This window comes from Stenella coeruleoalba (genome assembly GCF_951394435.1).
Source record: "Stenella coeruleoalba genome assembly, chromosome: 14".
In the NCBI taxonomy this organism is placed as follows: domain Eukaryota; kingdom Metazoa; phylum Chordata; class Mammalia; order Artiodactyla; family Delphinidae; genus Stenella; species Stenella coeruleoalba.
Window position 1 is genome coordinate 66,567,986 of NC_137160.1, and position 24,198 is coordinate 66,592,183.

At 46.9% G+C, this 24,198-nt stretch overlaps 1 protein-coding gene across 1 annotated transcript; it reads right to left on the bottom strand.

Annotated features, from left to right (window-relative positions):
• Nucleotides 1–486: 486 nt before the first annotated feature.
• LOC307197287 (oxysterol-binding protein 2-like) lies at nucleotides 487–24,198 on the bottom strand (the record flags this gene model as incomplete). Its single annotated transcript, XM_079943048.1, has 2 exons — nucleotides 487–760; nucleotides 23,219–24,198. 2 exons carry the CDS (start codon nucleotides 24,196–24,198, stop codon nucleotides 487–489), a joined length of 1,254 nt encoding a protein of 417 aa, XP_079799174.1.

Sequence of the window (24,198 nt, forward strand, 5' to 3'; positions counted from 1 at the left end):
GGCAGACTTCACTGCATATGCTTTGAAACCATTGGTTTATGAATCTTATAAAGACAATACATATTTTTAAAAATGTATTAAAGTAAAAAATAAAATGTCTTGCTCAGGACTTCTGAGCTGACCCTCCATCTTGGCAAAGACAGCATCTCTGGCTAAATGGTTTTCAATCTCCAAATGGACCTCGAAAAAAGTCTGGCCTGAGGCACAAGTGCACCATCCTGGCCTCCCACCTTGACTCTGCTTCTGGAACTGACTCACTGCAGCAACCGAAAGTTCTGCTGAAGCCCAGGAACCAGACTTGTCCAAAGAAAGACACACACAGCCCTGCCCACCTCAACATTTCCATCCCGAGAACTGCCAGCCACCCTGACCACCTAACATCCCACTGTTGAGGACGCACGGAGCTGAGTGGGAAGGGCAAACACGCACCCTGACCTTCCGAGGTTGGTCTGAACTAGCCTGGTCACCACTGGCCTCCAAACACTTTCAGTTCCCACTCTCTCCAGACCCACGACCCTGCACGTACTCCCGCTGCACCAAGCACTCGCTACCTGACTGGCTGCTCATCAAGCGGACAGCCTTGGCCTTGGCCAGCTCCAGGGCGGTGATCCACTGCTGCCGCTCCACCTCTGAACCGGCCTTGAGGTGGTAGGTCCTGCCCCCACTGGTCAGCACGATACCGCAAGAGTCCTCCGTGTCAAAGTGCGCAGTAAACAGGTTGATGGTGCCACGGCAGGTGTGGGCCATTTCACCCTGATTTCTGTGGGATGCAAGAGAAGGGATGGGGTGAGGCTCCCAAACTCAATAGTTCTAGACTGAATAAAAGCCTCAAGGCACATCCTTGGAATCTCAGACGCTTGGAGCTGGCACAGGAGATGGGAAATAAGGCCTCTCGGGATTGACTGGTAGGGGCTTGGCTTGTTGGGGGGGCGGGTCTCAGTGGGGAGAGTGGCAGAGGATGCCACCATTCTCCTCTGGCCCCAGGAGATGAAGGCAATGGCTGGGCTGACACAGTACCCCTTGCGACAAGGAACTGACCCTTGGCTGGTTACAAGGTCATGGAGCTAATGGTACCAAGGTAAGGGGAAGCGGAGGTGACTAAAGTGTGGGCCATTTCCAACTGTGACCAGTGTCTGAAAAGTGAGATCCAACTATCATGACTGGATCTACTTAACTCACTCCTTTAGACACTCAAAGGAAGTTCAGACACCACTCTTCCCCCACCCTCCCCCACGACGTACCAAAGCTCTTTCCACAGAGGATGTGGGAAAAGGAAGAGCAACTGGTCAGCACGTAACCCTGCCAGTGCCGGAGCTCATTTGGCACTTCTGCTGCTCTTTAATGCTCACTTACACTCCCTGGCTGTTCATCATCTGTTATTACTTCCTTGACTCTTCTACCAGTTCCAAAGTCAGATGACTTGACACTCAGGAAGACATTTATCTTTCATTTGAACTACTGTTTCTGATTCTCTCCTGCTTTGTTTACATTCCTTAGGGAAGATGATATGCAGTTAACCCTTGAACAACGTCAGGGGTTAGAAGCACCCAACCCCCTGTGCAGTTGAAAATATGCATGGTGCTAGCAGAGAGTGAAGAGGGTTCAGAACGGGTGGTGGAGGAAGAAGAGGATGAATGTCGATCACAGCATCAGGACCAGCCACAGCAGCACCGAAGGAGCCTGTTTCACAACCTTCTTGCTTCAGTCTTCCAGGCGACCCCAGCTGGCCACCAGGAAGGGGACCCTGTCGCTGACTAGACTCGCCACGTCCCCTCCCAGGGAAGGGGTCAACGTGTCTTTGTTCTCTCAGAGGGTGGTGGTCCCCCCATTGCAGTGGGAGAGCAGATACCAATGAAGGCATGCGCGGACCTGAGTAGCGCAAGGTGTGGAGCGTGCTGGATACAAACCTTGTGCACCTCCCCAGATTCCCTCGACCACCTTCTCTGTCAGTCGGTGCCTCCTCCTTGCCCAACTGTCCCTCCACTTCTGGACTCTCATAAAATGACAGTGGGAAACGGGAGATGGGAGTGAATGGGGCAGATACATCCTCCCTCCACTTGCGCCTCTGTGGACTGCTGAGTGGTGTGTTTTCTCTTCGTGTGTCTTCTGGAGGAGTATGTGCGCCAGGCCCACTGTGTCTCTGCCGCTCGCTGTGAAGCGACATCCAGCAAAGGAAACGCACTGCATCATTGTCACTTCCATCTTCCCACTCCCCATTTCTGCTTCACTGCCCTTCGACTGCATCTCTCAAAGTGTCAACTCTCTTTTTTTTTTAACATCTTTATTGGAGTATAATTGCTTTACAATGGTGTGTTAGTTTCTGCTTTATAACAAAGTGAATCCGCTATACATATACATATATCCCCATATCTCCTCCCTCTTTCGTCTCCCTCACACCCTCCCTATCCCACCCCTCTAGGTGGTCACAAAGCACCAAGCTGATCTCCCTATGCTACGCGGCTGCTTCCCACGAGCTATCTATTTTACATTTGGTAGTGTATATATGTCCATGCCACGCTCTCACTTCGTCCCAGCTTACCCTTCCCCCTCCCCGTGTCCTCAAGTCCATTCTCTACATCTGCGTCCTTATTCCTGTCCTGCCCCTAGGTTCTTCAGAACCACTTTTTTTTTTTTTTAGATTCCATATATATGTGTTAGCATACGGTATTTGTTTTTCTCTTTCTGACTTACTTCACTCTGTATGACAGACTCTAGGTCCAACCACCTCACTACAAATAACTCAATTTCATTTCTTTTTATGGCTGAGTAATATTCCATTGTATATATGTGCCACATCTTCTTTATCCATTCATCTGTCGATGGAAAGTGTCAACTCTTTAATCCTTGCCTTGGGCTATGCGTTCTGGAGGACCTTCTCACACACAAAAAAATGTCCACGGGCAAGAAAAAAAATTGACAGGCAACAAGTTTTAACTCAGACACATAGAAAGACAAAGGCTACTAACTTGGAGCAAAGCACTCAGCCTTGTATGAGACTTCTGTTCAATGCTTGCTCAAGCTGACTCTGATTCACTTGGTAAATTCCTCTCTGATCTTCTAAATTCTAATTTGGCAAGTACTTCCTATGGGTTACCATATACAGGAATTGTGCTAGAAACTGGAGAGGTGGTAGATATAAAGGTAAATAAGACACATTTTCTGGCCTCAGAGAACATTCCACTTTGTGAAAGAGGCAGGCCCATAAATTGCAAGGTAGTATTTAATAAGCAGAGGGAAATAAATTCAAAACAAAGGGGTGTTCGCTTTATAAAAATTCATTGTTACACTCTTGTAATTTACCTATTTTTCTATGTGTCTGTTACACACATACAATATATTGTATGCTACATACATATCGGTTGTCAGTTAAAAGTTGGCTTTAAAATCAAAATGAAAGGATAAGCTGCCGGTGGTTAGATCTCAGGAAACAGAATGACCCTTTCTTGTCCTAGAGGGGTCAAGGCGTACACTGGAGCAGTGTCTCAAACAGTGAGGGACTCTGCCCAAGCACGGACTAGGAGGAGGGTCAGGCTAACCCAGAGCAGCGGCATGGGGGCTGTGGCTCTGGGAAAGCCCAGGGATCCGGAGCAGCCAAAGGAGAGGGTCCAGCCAAGGCCTGGGTTGATGATGGGCATAAAAGTGAACTAAATTGTGTCCCCCAGAGAGATTTATTGAAGTCCTAACCCCCAGCACCTGTGAATGTGGCCTTATTTGGAAATATGGTTTTTGAAGATATAATCAAGTTAAGATGAGGTCATTAGGGTGGGCCGTAGTCCAATAAGACTGGTGTCCTTATAAGAAGAGGAACAGACACAGAAACAGGAGGGAGGCAGAGATGGGAGTGATGCATCTACAAGCCAGGGAATGCCAAGGATCACCAGCCAACATCAGAGGCCAGGCAGGCCTGGGAGAGACTCTCCTCCAGGGCCTTCAGAGAGAGTACAGCCCTGCTGACACCTTCACTTTAGACTTCTGGCCTCCACAAGTATGAGACTATACATTTCCTTTGTTTTAAGCCACCCACTTTTTCGTGCTTTATCACAGCAGCCTAGGACCTAAACACAATGGCTGAACAGATGGGTGGAGGAATGACCTTCTGGAACCTCACATGCAGCTGAGCCTGTTCATCAGCTGAGCACACCAACCACAGGGCTGCACCTTGCCCTCCACACAGTTCCCGCCTAGAATACTCAGCACCACGGCACCCGCACGGCTCCTCTCCTTACTGGAGCAGCCCTGCCCCAAAGCTGCCCGTCCTGCTCGGAGGTTTCCCCTCTTCCGACACCATAGTGGCTAGACAGCCAAAAACAACCTGCATCAAAGATTCCAAGGAATCAGTTTCCACCGACGACATGCATTCACACAAAACCTAAATGTGGAAGTGAGCAAGAGGAAAGGCACCCATCGTGGTGGCAGGAACTGCAACACAGGGCTTGTGCTCTGGCAGCCCCCGATTCCAGGGCTCCCTGCAGTGGTATCAGCGGTTCACCCCATCACAGCAGAGGTGGTGAGAGTCTGGGGGCCCAGACTGCTCCTGACTCCTTCCAGCCCGCTCCTCCAGCCCTTCCAGCGAGTGGGAAATGACCCCACCCCTGGCCGCACAGCCTTCTGCTCACACTAGCCAGAGTCATGTCTGCTGTGCGTGGCTGAGTCCTGACCCAGGCACCTCCCCAGAGGCTATATCATCTTGGAATGCCATCCTGTGACTGCAAACAAGGTGTGATGTTTGCTGTCTGGGATCCCTAGCAACCAGGCAAATCCTGTGTGTTTGCAGAGGTTTTAAAATCTGGATCTAGAAATGCAAAACATACACTCGGAAAATCCAAGCCACTGATTGGGAGAGTTATTCGCAATAAATGTACCCAACAAAGAACCTGTGTCAAGAAAATACAAAGAACTCCTAAAATCAGTAATAAAGAGGCCAGCAACCCAATTTAAAAATGGGCAAAAGATTTAGGCAGGCACTTTCCAAAAGAGGATATCCAAATGGCTCACGAACGTACAAAGCAGTGCTCAATGTCATCAGTTATCAGTAAACATACACATGCCCCACGATCCAGCAATTCTGCTCCTACAGAACTCCCCACTCGGGATGTGCACACGTGTACATGTTCCAGAACTTCCACAGCATCTTCCTAATAACCGAGAACTGAAAACAACACACACATCTGTCCACACTAGACCGGATAAACAAATGGTGGTATATTTGTTTGGTGGTTTATCCAATGGTGATGTATTATTATACAGCAATGAGCATAAAAGCATTAGAACTGCACATAACAACCTGCGAGAACCTCACAAACATAATGTTGAGCAGAAGTCAGACACCAAGAGGACGTACTGTGTGATTCCACTGATAAAAAGTACAGTAACAGGTAAAAGAAAGCTCTGGGGTGAGAAGTCCAGACAGCAGTTACCCTTGGGGGAGCAGTGACTGGAAGGGGACATGGGGGGACTCCTGGAGGGCTGGTCATGTTTTATTTCTTCAGCGGGGCAGAGCTTATTCAGTGTGTTCATTTTGTGATTTGCCCACTTTCCTCTCTGTATATTGTACTTTATTAAAAGTTTACATTTAAAAGTACAGGAATGGGGGGAATTCCCTGGCAGTCCAGTGCTTAGGACTCCATGCTCTCACTGCCGAAGGCCCGGGTTCAGTCTGTGGTCTGGGAACTAAGATCCCGCAAGTCTTGTGGCCAAAAGAAAAGAAAAGGAATGGGGAGAATTCTTTGCTGGCAGTGGTGGCAGCAGCAACAATTGTTTCTCAGCGGCAGTAGAGGTAGCAGGGCCCCGGTGGCAATGTCCTTGCCGGGATGGTTCTGTGACACGACTTTGAGCCTGGATCCGGCTGCCCAGCCTGCCTTCTTCTCACCTCTCCTCTGAGATCTCTGTTCTGCCTTTCCAGGGATTCTGTGAGCAAATGAAGATCCTTCCAGTAAATACCTTTTTTTTTTTTTTTTTTTGGTTTAACATATCCAGAGCTGGTTTACTGTTATTCTCAACTAAGAACTTGCTGGTACACGTGAGTAGCAGCCACAGAAGGGATGTCGGAAGGTGGGGAGGGCAGTGAGGAAGGTTGTAAGAGACGTGGGCAGGAGAAAACAGCAGAGTTCGGTTCTTCTGTCTCTTGGGCCAAGGGGATGCTGTTAGGACCCTTCCAGGTCTAAGTAATGAAGCTCAGCTATTTGTCCTAACTACCCCATCCCGAGGGCTTACCTTAGAAGTGTCTCACACAGGTTAGCCATTTAAAATGTGACAAGAAAGGCAGAAATGTCACCTCTCTGTTCCAGATGCGGAGGGTGAGCCTCGGAGATGTGGGCAGCTCAGTGGAGCTCCCAAAAGGGACCGCGCCACTAGAGCGAGGCCACCCACCCACAGCCCTGCCTCTTACCCACAGGGCCGCACAGACTTGTCCGCCAGGCTTCACGTGTGCTCTCAAAAGTCACCAAAGCTGGTGGCTCTATTTAGAAAATGCTTGACATGGCAAGTGTCAGACGTGGCCCATCAAACAGAAGCATCTACAGTGCAGTGTTTGCTTCCAGAGATGAGACTATCACTACGAGACCTGACCCCATTTCATTTTGCTTCTGGCCTCATTCTTCGCCATTTAGAGTTTCCCTTGAGAAATGTTAAATAAATGCTGCTACAAGTTCTACAGGAAGGATATTTCTAGTGTAATTTTTAGAATAAAAACTAAAAAGGAGACTCAGGATCCATCCTCCAGTTACTGAAATTCACGAGGCTACATTTTTACACAAATGGAGGATGACAGTAATTTATAAAAGACAGCACACTTATCAAGACAACTTATATCCAGGTAGTACCTCACTTTCTGTAAGAGTCTGTCACAAACATGAGTCTTTTGATTCTTGCAAGGGTCCAGAAAGTGGGCAAAGCAGACACTGATTTGTTCAGCAAATATTTAGCAAGTATATTCTATATGGCAGTCACCTGTAGGAGGAAATTAGCCTCATTTTATATCCAAGAAAAGAGAGGAGGCCAGAAAAAGGTAAATCATGTGCCCCCATCCATAGAGCTGGTAAACAACAAAGCCAGCACCAGAACTCAGTTTCTCTGCCACCAGCACAGGGCTCTTCTCAAGGAGAAAACTGGGGCTTCCATCCAGAAAAAATGTTCTGCTTTACCCGGTCATTGTTTGTATTTGCCGCTTACAAGCTAGAACATAAGTTCCGTGAGCCACAGACCTGGCCTGTCTTGTCCCCACACACGTGACACACGGTGGGAGCTCAGAGATGTTGGGCTGCCAGAGTGAATTAATGCATGCGTGTTACATGCAGAGGAACAAACCCAGGGAGATGATCCAGGCTCGGCCCACACCGGAAGTTCTGCCAACCTCACATGCTAAAGGTGGAGTAATGGGAGTAACACCACCCCACTCCATCAACATCACTGACTGAAAATCCATTAGACGCTTTTTGCGGTTCCATCAAAATATCAGAATATCATGAACTACTCAGTGACACCTAAGGTGGTTCTTCAGGTTATTAAGTGGAAAGCCTGTCACAGAATATTGCGCAAATGCTTTAGATCTCAAATTTAGGCTAAAAAGGTCTTGTCAAGTAGAAAATGGATGAATGTTTTAATGGCTGAAGCAAAAATTAAAACACTGTCTGATGTGGCTCTACATGTGTGTAGAGGAAATATTTAAGACAATTATGCTGTAAATGGGGGAGTGTAAAGGAACTTACAAGGAGGTAGGGTTTCTATACTTCACTAAAACTGGTAAAATGACAACAGCAGACTGTGATAAGTCATGTATATGTAATGTAATATTTAGAAGAACCACTAAAAAAGTTATCCAAAGAGACATACTCAAAAACACTAAAGAATGATTAAACATAGGGTGACCACATGACCCAACAATTCCACTCTGAGGTAAACACCCAAGAGAAGTGAAAACATATGCCCACACAAAAACTTGTACACAAACATTTATAATAGCATTATACATAACAGCTAAAAGGTAGAAACAATACCATCAATGAATGAATGGACAAAAAAAGATTCATACAATGGGGTTCAACTTGGTTGAACCTTGAACATTATGCTAAGTGAAAGAAGCCAGGAACAAAATTCCACATATTGTATAATTCCATCCATATTAATGTCCAGAATAGGGAAATACAGGGAGACAGAAAGGATTGGAGTGGTTGTTTAGGACTGGGAGCACACGGCTGGGAGCGCACGGGAGTGGTAGCTAAAGGGTATGGGGTTTCTTTTGAAGATGATGAAGACGTTCTAAAATTGACTTTAGTGATGGTTGTACATATCTGTGAATATATTAAAAACCATTAAGTTGTACACTTTAAATGGATTATTTGCATGGTATGTGAATTATCTCTCAAAGATTAGAACAAGAATAACAGCTGTAATACATTAAAAGACATCAAGTCAAGGAGTTCATAATAAAGCTGAAAAAGTAAGTCATCAGTAAGCTTGGAGGGATGCTAGGGACCCATTTATTTGTTTGATAATTGGTGAATAAAAGAAAGCATGGGGGGGCTTCCCTGGTGGTGCAGTGGTTGAGAGTCCGCCTGCCGATGCAGGGGACACGGGTTCATGCCCCGGTCCGGGAAGATCCTACATGCCACGGAGCAGCTGGGCCTGTGAGCCATGGCCGCTGAGCCTGTGCATCCGGAGCCTGTGCTCCGCAACAGGAGAGGCCACAGCAGTGACAGGCCCGTGTACCGCAAAGAAAAAAAAAAGAAAGCATGGGGCATTTTCCTACCATTTCCATATTAACTAAACCATTGGGTAACCTAATGGTTGATGAGGGGAAGTTTCTCTTTATAGAATTATTCCCTCTAATACCTGAAAAAGGCAATAATAGAATATCAGCGTTTTGCAAACTGTAATAAACTAATGGGTCTAGAAAATTGTCAACAATGGCCTCTGATATTTGTGCTCATATGTGTGTGTGAAAGAGACAGAGAGAGAAGGAGGGAGAGGGGGAAGGGGAGGGAAAGAAATGAAGGAAGGGAGGGAGGGAGGGGGGAGGGGGGAAGGAAGGAAGGAAGGAAGGAAGGAAGGAAGGAAGGGGGAAAGAAAGAACCAGCCAATACATGCCCCTCTTCAATATATCCATGAACCATCCTGCCAGTATAATTTAATCTTACTCTGATGGAATCCCTAGCTATCAGTTTACAGGAAATAAAGAAGATAGAAGAGTATGATAAATAACATTATGGAGATGCAATCAGCAAAATCCAGTTTGTGTGAAACTACAGAACAAATGACCCCGTTTCTTCAACAAATAAATTGCAAGGGGAAAAAGAGAAAGAGAGAAGAAGAACCCATAAATCAAGAGAGACTGGGGAGCCCCTTCCCCTTTCCCAGGAGAAACTAAGCTGTGGGGATTCAGACAGTGCAGCTAGGCCCTGTGGCAGAGGGGTTTGGCCAAGACCGCCACCAAGATCAGCAATACCAATGTCGAGATAACTCAGCCAGCACGACTGGTTGCACAGGAACAGAGGAGATTTGGCCAGCGTGACCAGGAGGGTGTTTTCATACAAGGGACTGAGCAAATAAGTAAATATATTGAGGATAATGGGAGCCAGATCTCTTACTGTCAGAGTCTGAAGTTGGAAACATGGAAGAGAAAGGCAAGAAAAAACTACCTCTATCCACAAAGAGAGCCTAGAAGCAATAACGTCCCAATGACAATGAGCCCATCTAGCACTCAGTGTTTGGCTTCTAGATACCATTTTCCACTAAAAGGAACCAGGGCTCATTGGAGAAATGGCAGATTCCAGTACAGAAGAACCAGGATCATTCTGTTGTACAAAAAAAGGAAGGAGGGTTCAAATAGGGAATGTCAAAAGGACACAGGAGCCAGTTTAAAAGGACTCCTCTTACCCAAAACCAGGACAATTTGAGTGTCAAAATAAATGATAATTACAGATAACAACCCATTGGATAATCTAGAAATCCATGGGTTCACACTGATATAAATAAATGGATAAATTAAAAGCTCTTCTTTATAATACAATGCCTATTAATAAATATAGAAGGAATGATGTTATTAGAAAATCACCAATTGGCAACCATCAAAGTAATAATAGGGCTTCCCTGGTGGCGCAGTGGTTGAGAGCCTGCCTGCCGATGCAGGGGACATGGGTTCGTGCCCCGGTCAGGGAAGATCCCACATGCCGCGGAGCGGGCTCGCTGAGCCTATGCTCTGCAATGGGAGAGGCCACAACAGTGAGAGGCCCATGTACTGCAAAAAAAAAAAAAAAAGTAATAATAGATTCAGGCAAGAATCACCAAAGGGTGGTAAAAATCAGTTGGAAGGGACTTCCCTGGTGGTGCAGTAGATAAGACTCTGAGCTCCCAATGCAGGGGGCCCAGGTTTGATCCCTGGTCAGGGAACTAGATCCCACATGCATGCCACAACTAAGGAGCCTGCCTACCACAACTAAGACCCAGTGCAAGCAAATAAATAAATAAATATTTTTTTAAAAATCAGTGGGGAGATTTGTTGACAAACAGGGTTTTACATAGCCTTAAGGTGTCTCCCCATAAAAATACTTTCTAATTAGTCATTAATTAGTAATTATAAAATTAACTTTACAGTGGCGAAACCTGGCAAACACCATCTTAACCAAATGATGATCACTAGTGGTAGGACAAATCAACATCATGTGCCTCCTGATATGATGCACATATCAGGACACATACTGTGAAGGACACAGTATGCATCCTGTGGTATTTCTGCCACAAATGCAGGACTTGAATCTAAACATAAGGGAACACCAGGCAATCCCAAATTGAGGCAGATTCTACAAAGTAACTGGCCTGAATTTATCAAAAACGTTTAGGTCATGAAAGACAAGGGAAAATGGAAGACTGTTCCAGACTGAAACTAAAGTGACAAGACACAACAATCAAATGCAATCTATGATCCTGGAGTGGATCTTCTACCTCGAAAGGACATTATTGGGACAACTGGCAAAATATGAACAGGGTCCACGGATTGGATGGTAGTTTGTATCAGTGTTTACAGTGTACCGAAAAAAAAAAAAAAAAAAAACTGAGGAGAAATATCAACAATTGCAATGAATGGACTCTATTTGGATCCTGATTTCTGGAAACTCTAAAAAAATTTTAAACTAATGGGGAAATTTTATTACGGAATTATATGAAATTATGCATGTAAAAATTTTGAAAATTGTAAAGCACTATAGAATTTAAAGAAACTTTCATTCAATAAATATCTATTGAATGCCTACAAAATTTTTTTTATTAAAGAGAACTCAATGGAGAAATTTTAATATTGACTGGATATTTGATAATATTAAGGAATTATTGTTAAATTTTTAGGCATTTTAATGCCATTTAGGTTAATATTTAAGAAACTTTCATCTCTAAAGAGATACATAATGAAATATTTACAAATATTCATTATTATTAAAATTATTTTTTAACTTTTTTTTTTTTTTTTTTTTTTTTTTTTTGCGGTACATGGGCCTCTCACCATTGTGGCCTCTCTCGTTGCAGAGAACAGGCTCCGGACGTGCAGGCTCAGCGGCCATGGCTCACGGGCCCAGCCGCTCTGCGGCATGTGGGATCCTCCCGGACGGGGGCACAACCCATGTCTCCTGCATCGGCAGGCAGACTCTCAACAACTGCACCACCAGGGAAGCCCTAACTTATTTTTTAACTTAATTCTTAGAATTAAGTAAAAGATATCTGCGACTTACTTCAAGTTAACTGAGGGTGGGGAGGCAATAGACTGACCTTACAGTGAGACTTGCTAACACTGGGTGATGGGCCATCATCTACTTTTATGCGTTTGAAATTTTCCACAGTAAAAAATAAAATCCATTTAAAATCTATCGCATTTTAAATTCTTCCCTGTGTACAGCGACAGCCAACAGCAGCGATGAAGGACTTTGGTGACGAGCCCCTGTGAACCAGCGCACAAGGCTATGTGCTGAGTGTCTCGGGAATCAAGGAACGAGATGACGGGTCCCTAGGGCACAGGGGGGGATCTATTTTGAGCACAGTCCTGTGCCTACACATTCAGGATACTTGAACGGATCTGATTTTTTTAAATCAGCACACAATCTCTGTAGCTGCAGCCACAATCTACAGGGTGTCCCAGCAACCTAGATTCTTCCTTTTACAAGTGATCTGTGAGCTTAAATGTTCAGCAGCACTAAAACATACCCCCTAAAAATGTTACACCTAGCAAAGGAGGCTCTAAAAAAGAAAATCAGTTACCAAGACAAAAGAAAGACTGAAATGCCAGGGATTAGAGATCAATTAAGGAGACACTGAAGTCAAAATTTAACACACTAAGGACAATTACAAATTTAAATGCACATATTACTATACGAGTTTACAGAGCTGATGGTGAGACATAATTTATTCAGGAATTCTACTTCCCTTCACGGGCTCTGGTATTATAAGCACTGACGTTAATATTAGATGAAATAATCTTACGTAAAAGTGACTCCCACCAAGCTTCAACGGAAGCAGAAACAGCAGCTCAGCTCCTGTCAAACCGTGACAGCAGCCTGCAAAACCAAAGTCCCCACAGCACAGTCACAGACTCCCAAACGGAGGCTGAGTTTGAAACAACCATCACCCCTGCGGGGCACGTTCATTCTTTCGTTCAGTCAACGTGACAGGGCAGGCCTTGGAGTCAGATCAGTGAGCAAGACAGATGAGGTCGGGGCCTTTGTGGCATAGTCTTATCTCCTGGGCCCTCACAGCATCCAGCAAGAGTGTGCCTTCTGTCTCCCCTCCAACATTTGGACTGAACAAGGGAAGGGCCCTGTCAGCAGAGAGGGGTCTCCCCCCGACACAGTTCCTCAACTCTAGAAAGATAGTTCCCGGAGTGACTATCCCTGAAAGAGACCTCAAGTATATGTCTTCTTCATCCTCTGGGAAATCCAGCCCTGCTTTCCTTGACTGGACTGGTTAAACAGGAGTGTGGGGTTCAACAGGAGGTTTTCACTCGTTACGCATTCACTGTTAGAAAAACCCTGACATTCAGAACATCCCCTTCACTTACGAAAGAGTTTACCAAATGCTTCTTCACGGTTTATTTCAGACAGCCAAGTAGGTCCGTTTACAGATGAGGAAAGTGAAGGTCACAAAGGTTTGGAGCCTCCCTCCCCCACTGGGCAGGGCTGACTTGTATAACTAAGAGGACACAGTGGAAATGACAGAGTGTGACTTCGAGGGTAGGTCAGAAAAGACATTGTGGTTCCTGCGTGCTCTCTCTTGGATCACTCCCCCTGGGGAAAGCCAGCTGCCATATTGTGAGGACACTTCGGACTAGTCCACAGAGCTAGGAACGGAGCCCTCCTGTCAACAGCCAGCACCACTTGGCCAGGCAAGTGAGGGAGCTGCCTTAGAAGTGGAGCCTCCAGGCCCAGTCAAGCCTTCAGATGAGTGTCACCCTCATGAAATCATCCCCAGCCAGAATCCCTCCAACTCCTGCTCAAGAATTCTTTTTTTTAAAATTAATATTTATTTATTTATTTATTTGGCTGTGCTGGGTCTAGTTGCGGCACACGGGATCTTTGTTGCAACAAGCGGGATCTTTAGTTGCAGCACACGGACCTAGTTTCCTGACCAGGGAACGAACCTGGGCCCCCTGCATTGGGAGCGTGGAGTCATAACCACTGGACCACCAGGGAAGTCCCTCACTCACGAATTCTTAACGCCACTAAATGTTGGATGATTTGTCATGCAGCAATAGATAATACACAGGGACACCAAGCCAGCCTCTCTGAAGATGAAGAGTATGGTCACATGGAAGGGATAAGTCCAGCTGTGCAGGACAGAAAAACACCCTAATCAGGACAAATGCTGCCTGGAAACCCATCTCAGCTCAACAGAGGAAGAATTTTCTAACTTTCAGAATTATCTCAGGAATACCATTTTGTCTTGGAGATAAAGCTTTATTCTCTGTCACCTGAGAGGTTTGCCCCAGGCTCCTGCTGAGGGGCCAGAAATGCTATAGGAAGAAGTCAATGAACAGACAGATGGTTGGACCAGATGACCTTTAAGTTCCGTTCCTACCTAGACATTCTCCCACCACTAGCTTCCCAGGTACCGATGACAGGTCTGTCCAGTGTGTGGCCAGCTAAGAGTTACTGAACACTGATCTAACATGCAATGGGCCTTCTAGGAGGAAACAACTGAAATATGATCTACTGGTCCTGCCCTCAAGCAGCTGCACATGCCCACAGATGACATATCACTCAGCCCACTTGTTCAAGGTGGAAGAGGGTCCCAGGTGCCGCTGCCTGAGGCAGAGCTGTCCCAGCCACCTGCGGATATGCAAGCAAGAATAAATCCTCCCTTGCTTTAACCCTCTGGGTTTGGGGGTGATTTGTTTTGGAGCTGCCTGATCCAGGAGGAGAGTGAGCTGAGGACCCAGTTCTAACTCCCTCTCCTGTCAGGATGGTCACAGAGCCCACTGTCATCAGAGTGTGACCGTGGAGGAAGAGGTGAGATGATCCTGGAGAGGCAGAGATAAGGCTGGTCCTGAGGGTGGGTGGGTTGTACAGGTATGGGATGAAGGGAAGGTGGAAAAGGAGGCTCCAGTGTCGAAACGCAGAGGGCTGTCAGCAGTCTTGTTGGCAACCTAAGTGTCTGCTCTTGATCTCCACCCACCTCCTCTTAGGCTATGGCAAACACTCTTTCTGTGAGTAGAGGACTCTGTAGCTAGTCACAGAAGCCTAGAGATGTGAGACGGGGCCTTAGCGGTCTGCCTTCTTAGATTTAACTTCCCATGGTCCCAGATGACAGAGTTGTAGCTGGACCTTGAAGATGACACGCTGTCATATTCAATGAGTGTCCGTGTTTTTCAAAAGGGTTTGGTTTTCACCTTCACATATATGGTCAAATGATCTTTGAGAGGGGTGCCAAGACCACTCAATGGGGAAAGGACAGTTCTCTTCAACAAATGGTGCTGGGAAAACTTGATATCTGTGTGCAAATGAATGAAATCGGACCCTTAACTTACACTGTATACAAAAATTAACTCAAAATAGATTAAAGACCTCGATGTTAAGACCTAAAAGTATACAATTCCTAGAAGAAAACTGGGGAAAATCTTCATGACCCTGGACTTGGCAATTGGGACTACGTCAAATTTTAAATGTTTGTACATAAAATGACACAATCAAAAGAGTATAAAGGCAACCTATGGAATAAGAGAAAAATATTTCCAAATCATATATTTGATAAAGGATTAATAATGAGAATATATGGAAAACTCCTACAATCAACAACAAAAAAATCAAGTAGATTAAAAAATGGACAAATGACTTGACTAGACATTTCTCCAAAGATAATATACAAATGGCCAACAAGCAAATGAAAATGCGCTCAACATCACTAATCATCATAGAAATGCAAATCAAAACCACAAGGAGATATCATTTCACACCCATTAGGATGGCCATTATTAAAAAAACAAACAAACAAACAAAAATGAAAAACAGGGACTTCCCTGGTAGTCCAGTGGTAAAGAATCCGCCTTCTAATGCAGGGGACCTGGGCTCGATCCTTGGTTGGGGAACTAAGATCCCACATGCCACGGGGCAACTAAGCCCACATGCCCCAACTACTGAGCTCCAGTGCCTCAACGAGAGAGCCCACGCGCTCTGGGGCCTGCATGCCACAACTAGAGAAAAGCCCGCGCACCGCAATGAAGACCCAACGCAGCCAAGAAATAAATTAAATAAATAAATAAATAAAATAAATATTAAGAAAACACAAAGTGTTGGCAAGGATATGAAGACACTGGAACTTTTGTGCATTGTTGGTAGGACTGTAAAATGGTGCAACCATGATGGAAAACAGTATGGAGGTTCCTCAAAAATTAAAAATAGAACTGCCATATGATCCAGCAATCCCACTTCTGGGGATATATCCAAAAGACTTGAAAGCAGGGTCTCAAAGAGATGCACACCCATGTTCTATTCACAATAGCCAAGAGGTAGAAGCAACCCAAATGTCCATTGACAGATGAAGTCTGCAGGGAGGAAGGAGGTGAGCCGGAGACTGCTCATCCTTTGAAAGGCCTGCATCCAAAGCTGGCCCTAAGAGTCTGGATTTGGCAAGCTCCTGCAACACCTCGGGGTTCCCCTAACTGGTAAGCATGACTAACTACACCCAAACTGCTTGTGCAAACAATGTGTGGTCCATGCTGCACACCTGCTTTCCTTCTGGGAGCCTGGACTCTGGGACCGTGCCAGGCAGAGGGTACCCACGTGACAAGACCCCCAATAAAATCCCTGAGTGCTGAGTCTCTACCGAACATCCCTGCTTGGCAACCTTTCACACATGTGTCACAACAAGCTGCTGGAGGAATTATCATGTCCTGCATGACTCCACTGGGAAAGGAGCCCTGGAAGCCTGTGCCTCGCTTCCCCAGATTTCATCCATTGCCCCTCTTCCCTTTCTGCTTGTGCTTTGCTTCCCTTCACTGTAATAAAGCAGGCTGCGAGCGCACATCGAGCCGAGTGCTGGGAGTCCTCCCAGGGGGTCATTGAATCTGGGTTAGTCTTGGAGACCCCAACATGGCACCCCAGCAAGGAGTCTCCCCGATGTGAGGTGGGTGGGCGCCTTAGCACCTGCTGAGTCAGCAGGTTGGTGCTGCCCACGAGTTCCCACTTCTTCCCCCATGTAATAGGACAATAAGGAAGAGGCTGCACTCCTCACCGCAAGCGTGAACTGGAAATCGCTCTGACATCACAGAGAACCCCATGTTTGTGAGGGCCTGTTATCCAGTTAGATCTAACATTTTAGGGCAGAGGCCTCACTTCTGACACACAGCCTGCTTCCCACAGGGTCCTGCACATATAACACATGCAAAGCAAACCGTCGGGTGCACATGAAACTAGTTTAAAGAGCTCTGGGATTGTGAAAAGCCCTTTTAAAAGCTTTATCTTTACTCCCCACTCATCCAGTCACTGCCACACTTTATGAAGTGACAAATCATCCTAGGAACACAGAGACAACATGCACAAACCCTTGTAACCCTATGGAAATACAAATGAGGACCACAGATACAAGGCTGTTGGTTCATGGAGGAGCCTATTTCAACACATTCAAATCTGTCAACATAACATATCCAAATAATCTGCATTTCATAACTATCACTTTTCCAGCACTCCTGGCTAAGCCGGCAACCTCCAGTTCATCTTCCCAATCTTATTTCAGCAAACAAGTTTTCAAAATTGAAAACAAATTAAGAAAAGTCCGAGTTTGGCACTAACATACTTGCTTTCTGAAACCCCATAAAATTGCAGGCAATTCTCATTCATTCACTCACTCATCCATTCAGACTAACCAAGCTACTGAGGGCATATCAGTGGCAAAGCACCGTGCTAGGCTTCATGTAGAACATGAAGAAGATACCAAACTTGGCCACGGTGTCCCTTTGGCACAAAGCTGTCTGCAGAGATGCCCATACACAAACCCTGTAAACTCCCAAAGGAGGAAGATGTGGTCCTTAGGTCAGTCTGGGGCTACTATGGATATTTCAAATGGGAAAAACCCAAAGTGGGGGACTGCTAACACAGGGGATGGAACTGTTGAAAGAGATGCCTGGAGAAGACAGGCAAATCCAGGGCTCCCAGGGCGGGAGGTGGCACCACACCGGGGACCCTGTCCAGGGCAACAGCTGAAGGCTGGGGCACCAGCTCAGCAGAAGGCAGACCTGAGCCAGGATGTGGCGCTAGGAATGGGGAGGAAGGATGGATGAAAGGAAGGAGACAGGCAGGGCTCAGCAGTTCCACCTGATGTGGGGTGAAGCAGGTAGGAGGCAGCAAGCATGACTCAGAGGTTTTCAGCTATTCATAGAAAGAAGAAGGTCAGGAAGAGGAGCGGGTTGTGGGGGGAAATCATAATTCATGTCACTAGACCTTGCTAAGAATGCACTGTGCTTCTCCAAAACACTCTGCCAGTCCACTCACAGGCTCTTTGCAACACCCTTGTGTTAAACGTTAAAGAAACGGACTTCAAACCAATGTTTACACATTATCAACTTGGGCATTCCTTTTCAGCCTCCTATCTGGCCTCATAGTATGAAACACTGGATGATGTTTCAAATTAAAGCTGAATCCAATATAATAAGGCCGCCTTCTGAGGTGGAAACCCCAGTGGCTTAACCTGAAGATTTGCACCTTCAACTTCATGTTTTCAGGGACACTTTGCAACTGGATAGTCTTTTCCATCTCCATCCTTCAAGCATCACCTAAACTGATATTAAAAATACTCCCTGGTGGTCCACTGGTTACGACGCTGTGCTTTCACTGCTGGGGGTCCAGGTTCGATACCTGGTCAGGGAACTAAGATCCCACAAGCCATGCGGCAAAAAAAAAAAAAAGCAGCCACAGACAAAATGAATGGGCATGACTGTGTTCCAATAAAACTTTATTTAAAAAAAAAATACTGTCTCCATGAGAGTTTGCCTTTGACAGTTGGCCCCACTGGAGGAAGGAGTGCTTGATCCATTCTAGAGGCAAAGATGTCTTGGCCACCACCCCAAAGTGGGCCCAGCTCACCATATGTTCAGTGGGCTTCCTCAGCCAGAGGACTTTCAAAACTTACTTTCACTTGACTGTAGCCTTCTTTCTTATAGACCCAGACTAATTTCTTTGAGCCCTTCCTTGCTAACTGGCTTTGCCATTCCTACCCATGTATCAGTCTGAACAATAATAAATTAAAACAAAACATTTTTGTTTCATATTTTGTTTGAAATCATTTCCTGGGAAATAGATGTCATTTATAATGTCGCCAAACAGGCAACTTGTATACAACAAAACAGAATTTAGTTTAATCAAATCAATCTTCTCATTAACGTGGATAAAACTTATGTTTGAAACACTCTTTCCTTAAGGACTTGCTGGGGCTAATACCTTTGAAAATTCTGCATCATTTATGAATTCTTCCATGTTCCCTGGGAGATGAGAACTGGGGATTAAATTTTTTAAATGGGAACTAACAACCAAAAAAGAAAAAAAAAAAAAGACCATATTCCCGCAAAACCATATTCCCCTTATTGGTATTCAAATATTCAAATAGATATGGGATTAAGAGTACCAGGCAATGGAATAAGAACCTCATCTCCTGTATTTATATTCCTAGCACATTGTTGGAAAGAAGTAAAAACCTACCAACAATTACCCATACCTCCCAGAAATACTTTCTATATGTGACAGTATTTACAAAGAGCATCTTTTTATTCTTGATAATATAAATTTACTAAGCCCAGCTGTTGGCACTATGTACTTTCTCCCTTAGAATAAACTTGAGCAATCGAATGAGCTTTTCCAGCAAAATCTAGGGCAGAAGCACTCGAGGAAGCGATACTTAATGGAGAAATTCTAATCCAAACCCCCACTGATTATCTATCAAAGTAAAAATAATGGGGATTGAAATGCAGCTCAAGACTACAGTGCAATAACCATTTAATTGGCAAAATCAATGCTGACAATACCAAGTTCTGCAAAGGATAGAGATCCACAAAAATCTCTTTATTTCTTGCCAGTGGGACTATAAATTGACACAACTGCCTTGGAAAAGAGTTTGGCCTTCACATTCTCCACAACCCAGTGATTTCACCCAAGAGGAACGCCCGCACGTGTACAAGCATTTTTGTAGTGACCCATCAAGAGTAGCATGAATAAGTAAAAACTGCGCTCACGTCCTGGGCTGTTATGTAGCAGTCAAAATTAGTCCCCCCAAATCGTATGCTGTACAATATGCTTTTTTATAAAGTTTCAAATGGTTGAAATGAACAATGTGTTTTTTTAAAAAAAATTGCATATAGGTTAGCTAAAACTAAATAAAAAGAAAAGAAAGTGGACAGTGACCAGGATTTGGGATGATGGTCGTCTTGGAGCGGGGAAGGCTGGAAGATGGGATCAGGGAGGGAGGACAAGACACGTGCCCGCATTTTCTCCAAACACAGACTTTGCTTAATTAAAAGAAAAAAATTAGACAGTGGTCTTTCCAAAAGGGAAGCTAGCAAGAGAAGCAGCTCTGATTCCTTCCCCAGCTGTCATCCCAGGACTAAAGCTGACTCTACCTGACCCCTAAGGAAAGGAGATCATGAATAAAAGTTCTCTCATTCTGTTTGCAGCTCTGAGCACCTGAATTTGCCTCTATTCCAAGCACACACACTTGGAGAACTACTGAGAACTGGGGGTCTGGGGCAGGTTGGAGGAGGTGACCCATGCCCGGCGCTGGGTGCAAATGGAACCCAGGATAACCTGCGCTGTCAGGACTGGGAGCGGCAGGCCCAAAGGGAGCTCAGTCCTTGAGCCCAGCAGGCAGGACAGCCAGGCCTGGTCTGGAAGGCAGGATTCAGACCAGAAGCAGGGACAGGAGAGTGGTGTCAAACATCTGAAGTGCTGTGAGGCCCGAGGAAGAGCAGACCAAAGCCGTCTTCTAGAAGGCAGAACTGGAATGCAGGGAGAAGTGGTGATTCCAGCTCCACCTCGGAAGGGCCTTTTCTGCACTTGGAGACTGACTCATCTCCTGTGGCACTGGAGGCCCAGTCCACAAGGTGGGTGCCTCAGGATACACCACTAAAGTTTGCTCCTTCGGCCTCAGTTTCCCTTCCTCTAAAATGGGAATGAAGACATCTTCGTGGCCGGCCTCACGTGGGGCTAAAGGAGGGAGAGGGCTGTACAAATGTCAGGGATCATTCATCCTACCCAAGTGAGTCGAGCAACAATTCTGCCCACCCTGGAATCTAGAAATGTCCACAAATGAAACTACAGCGCTGGACTGTGAAAGCACACAACAAGAAAACTTGTCCCCAACCCCTTCTCCCCCCAAAACCAGTATTTGTCCCCACAACCTTATCAGCAAGCAAGAAGAATTTTTCTTAATTACCCAGAGAATCTGTACTTTTGAGATAATCTTGAAAAGCTAGCTGTCTATACATAGTTATCTTAAGAAAAAAAGGGACTTTTTTGCTCTTCCAATTAAAATAAAACAAAAATACATAAGGTCAGATTTTACTTCCACTAGAACTAGGCCTCCCTGCCACTGTGGGACCCTAGACTCATAAACATTACCTTGACCTCAACTACTGACCCCTAGTAGTACCTGGTAAAATGCAGATAACTCAGAAATGCTGAACTCAAGGATGAACAGGCATTAGGACACACATCTGGGACAGGCACAGACTTTGGAGTGCAAAGGGCCTAGGTGAGAATCTCTCTCTACTGCCTACCCTGCCCAGTGACTTTGGACAAGCCACATCCTTCTGGCAAAGCTCAGAACTCCTCATTTGTACAATCCTGGAACCCACCTCACAGTGTGATTTCAAGGATGAAATAAATGAACATAACATAAAGCAGAGAGTGTGGTCCACAGTCGACATGCCCTATGTGTTATGTCCCTTGCCTATGAGACAGAGTGACATTTATTTATAGCAAATCATGATGATGATCCCTATCATTGTATGCCTTGGTGAAATGTTTACACACCTGACGGAGTATGGGAAGTGGGATAAAAACACCATTTGGAAAAGGATCTCTTTTTGCTCAGTTGCCAAATTCTAAGAACACTCTGTCCTGTGAGCTGTATGCTGCAGCCAAGTGGGCCGAGGGGCACCAATGACACCACATGAGATGAACACATTAGAAACACAGGTCAGGGCTTCCCTGGTGGTGCAGTGGTTAGGAATCCACCAGACACGGGTTCGAGCCCTGGTCCAGGAAGATCCCACATGCCGCGGAGCAACTAAGCCCGTGTGCCACAACTACTGAGCCTGTGCTCTACAGTCTGCGAGCCACAACTACTGAGCCCTCGTGCTGCAACTACTAAAGCCCTCGCGCCTAGAGTCTGTGCTCCGAAACAAGAGAAGCCACCGCAGTGAGAAGCCTGCACACTGCAACAAAGAGTTGCCCCCGCTCACCGCAACTAGGGAAAGCCTGCGCGCAGCAATGAAGACCCAACACAAAAATAAAATAAATAAATTTATAGAAACACAGGTCAGCTTTCTCCCCTGCCAGGAATTAAAGACAGTGATCCCCACTTTGAGTGGGAACCATCACTTAAGTTCAGTGGAGCTCCCAAATTCTCAGTGGCATCACAGATTCAACTATCCTCTAGAAGCTGTGCTCCAAAAAGGTGAGGAAGGACCATATAAATGCTCTGGTGGTTGACCTGAAGAGATACTGCCCAGCAGAGTGAAGTGAGCAAAGTGACCCGAGCTTCAGCAAACAGAATGGCAGGGCCCTTCTGTTTGCAATGACAATGGAGCTGTGCTTCTCAAACTGTGGTCCAGAGCAGCATCACCTGGGAACTCGTTAGAAAAGCTGAATCTCAGGCCCCTCCTACACCCACTGCAGCAGAAACTCAGCAGGGGGGCTGAGCACTTGCTGTTTCAATAAGCCCTTCAGGGAATTCCACTGCTCACTCAGGTTTGAGAATTGATAGTATAGAGTGATCAGAGATCTCAAAGTTTAAACCATCCCCAGGAAACATACCTAGACAGCCTTCAGGATCTTTCCCCCTTTCAATCCATTTCAATGGAACACAGTGTTAGCTATCTCACCACTGGACTTCACTGTTGAATCCCACACTGCTTCTAGAATAAGAAAGGCCACGGTGGGATGCTTCCTGGTTCTCCACTGAATGCCAAGATGGGCTCCTGAAGGGCAGAAGCCATGTCTGATGCGTCTGTGAGCCTGCTGTGCCCCCAGGCCAAGGCCCAGCAACCAGCAGGCACCAGGAAAAGTGGGAAATAGTCTGACCAACTGAGGAGGGAGCAGGAGCCCTTCCCATGAGTGCGTCCCAAGGACTGAACAAGGTTACTGTCCCCCTCAGTCCTTATACAGTGATCTTAGCTCCTGAACCAGAAAGCTCCTGAATCAAGGACTTTGGGGGCTGACTCTGGCTGGCTGCTCCAGGTCCCACAACTACCAGGACCAGAGGGGCCCCGAGGTCCCAAATCACTCCCTCACTCCAACGTCACTGCTCACTCCCTAGACCCAAGCTTGCCAGAGGTCATGTCCACAGGGGCTCCCCTGCCTGAGGTCAGGGCCCCAGCCCTTGAAGGTTGGCCAGAGGCATTATTTCTCCTGCTGGAGTGCGAGTTCCCAAACATCTCCAGGCCAGTGGCAGTGCCCTCCAACTCTGGATGCCCTCTGTCACCATGGCTGCAGCATCACCACCCTCCAAACTCAGCCAACCCACCCTGACACTTCCATACCTGTAGTAAGACAGGAGGCCGTTGCTGAGCACGAACCAGCGCCGCTGGTAGCCCTTCAGGTAGTTGGTCCACTTGAGAAGCCAGCCCTTGAAGCTGTCCAGAGGAAGTGAGACCATCGGGAGAGCGGAGGGCGAGCCACTCCCTGGCACTGGAGCCCCAAGATGTGTCTTCACCTGCCCTGGTCGCGGAGCCTTTGATGCCGGCAACAACCCAGACTCGAGTTTGGTCAAGGGCACGCTCCCCACTACTGGCCCCAGCGCCAACACCTGCTCGGTTGGGGCCTTGGTGAAGGGCCCAGCCCCCAGGCTTGAGCCCAACTCTTCCCGGTGACCTGATCCGGTCCCCAACCCCTGCAGCAGTTCCAATTCCTGTTTGAACCCTGGCCTTGGCTCAGACATCTTCCTGGACTCAGGCTCCGATCCTGGCACCGGCTCAGAAACTGGCTCCGACACCTGTTCTGACACCAGATCCCGTTTGGGCTGGGGCACCGCCTGGTGCTGAGGCTTGGGCTCCGGCTCGGAGCCGGGCGTGGAAGCGCTCATGCTCGGCGCCGCCGTGTGGCAGGACAGGCAGGGGACAACCGTGAAGAACGACGAGAGCCCGCGGGACCGGCCGCCACAGCCACCGCCTCGGCACAGAGCGGCCGCTTTCCCCATGGAGCCCGTCGACCGGAGCGCGGCCGAGCCGGGGGGAGGGGGGAAGCGAGAGGCGGAGGCCTGGGGCGGGGCCGGGGGCACCGTCACGAGCGCGCGGCAGGGGCGCGCGCGGGTCTCTCCGCTGCCAGTGCGCCCCGCGCCGCCTTCGCCAGCATGGTCCTGCACCCAGGCGTGCAGCGGGCTGGACTTGGACCCTCGTCCCTCCCTTGCGTCGCCAGCTCCCGGCTCCGGGGCTGGCCCTTGGAAGGCGCCCAGGAAACGCTTGTGGGGCGAGAGCTCGGCGAGCGGGCGACGCGGAAGGGACGGCGCGCTTTGAACCACCAT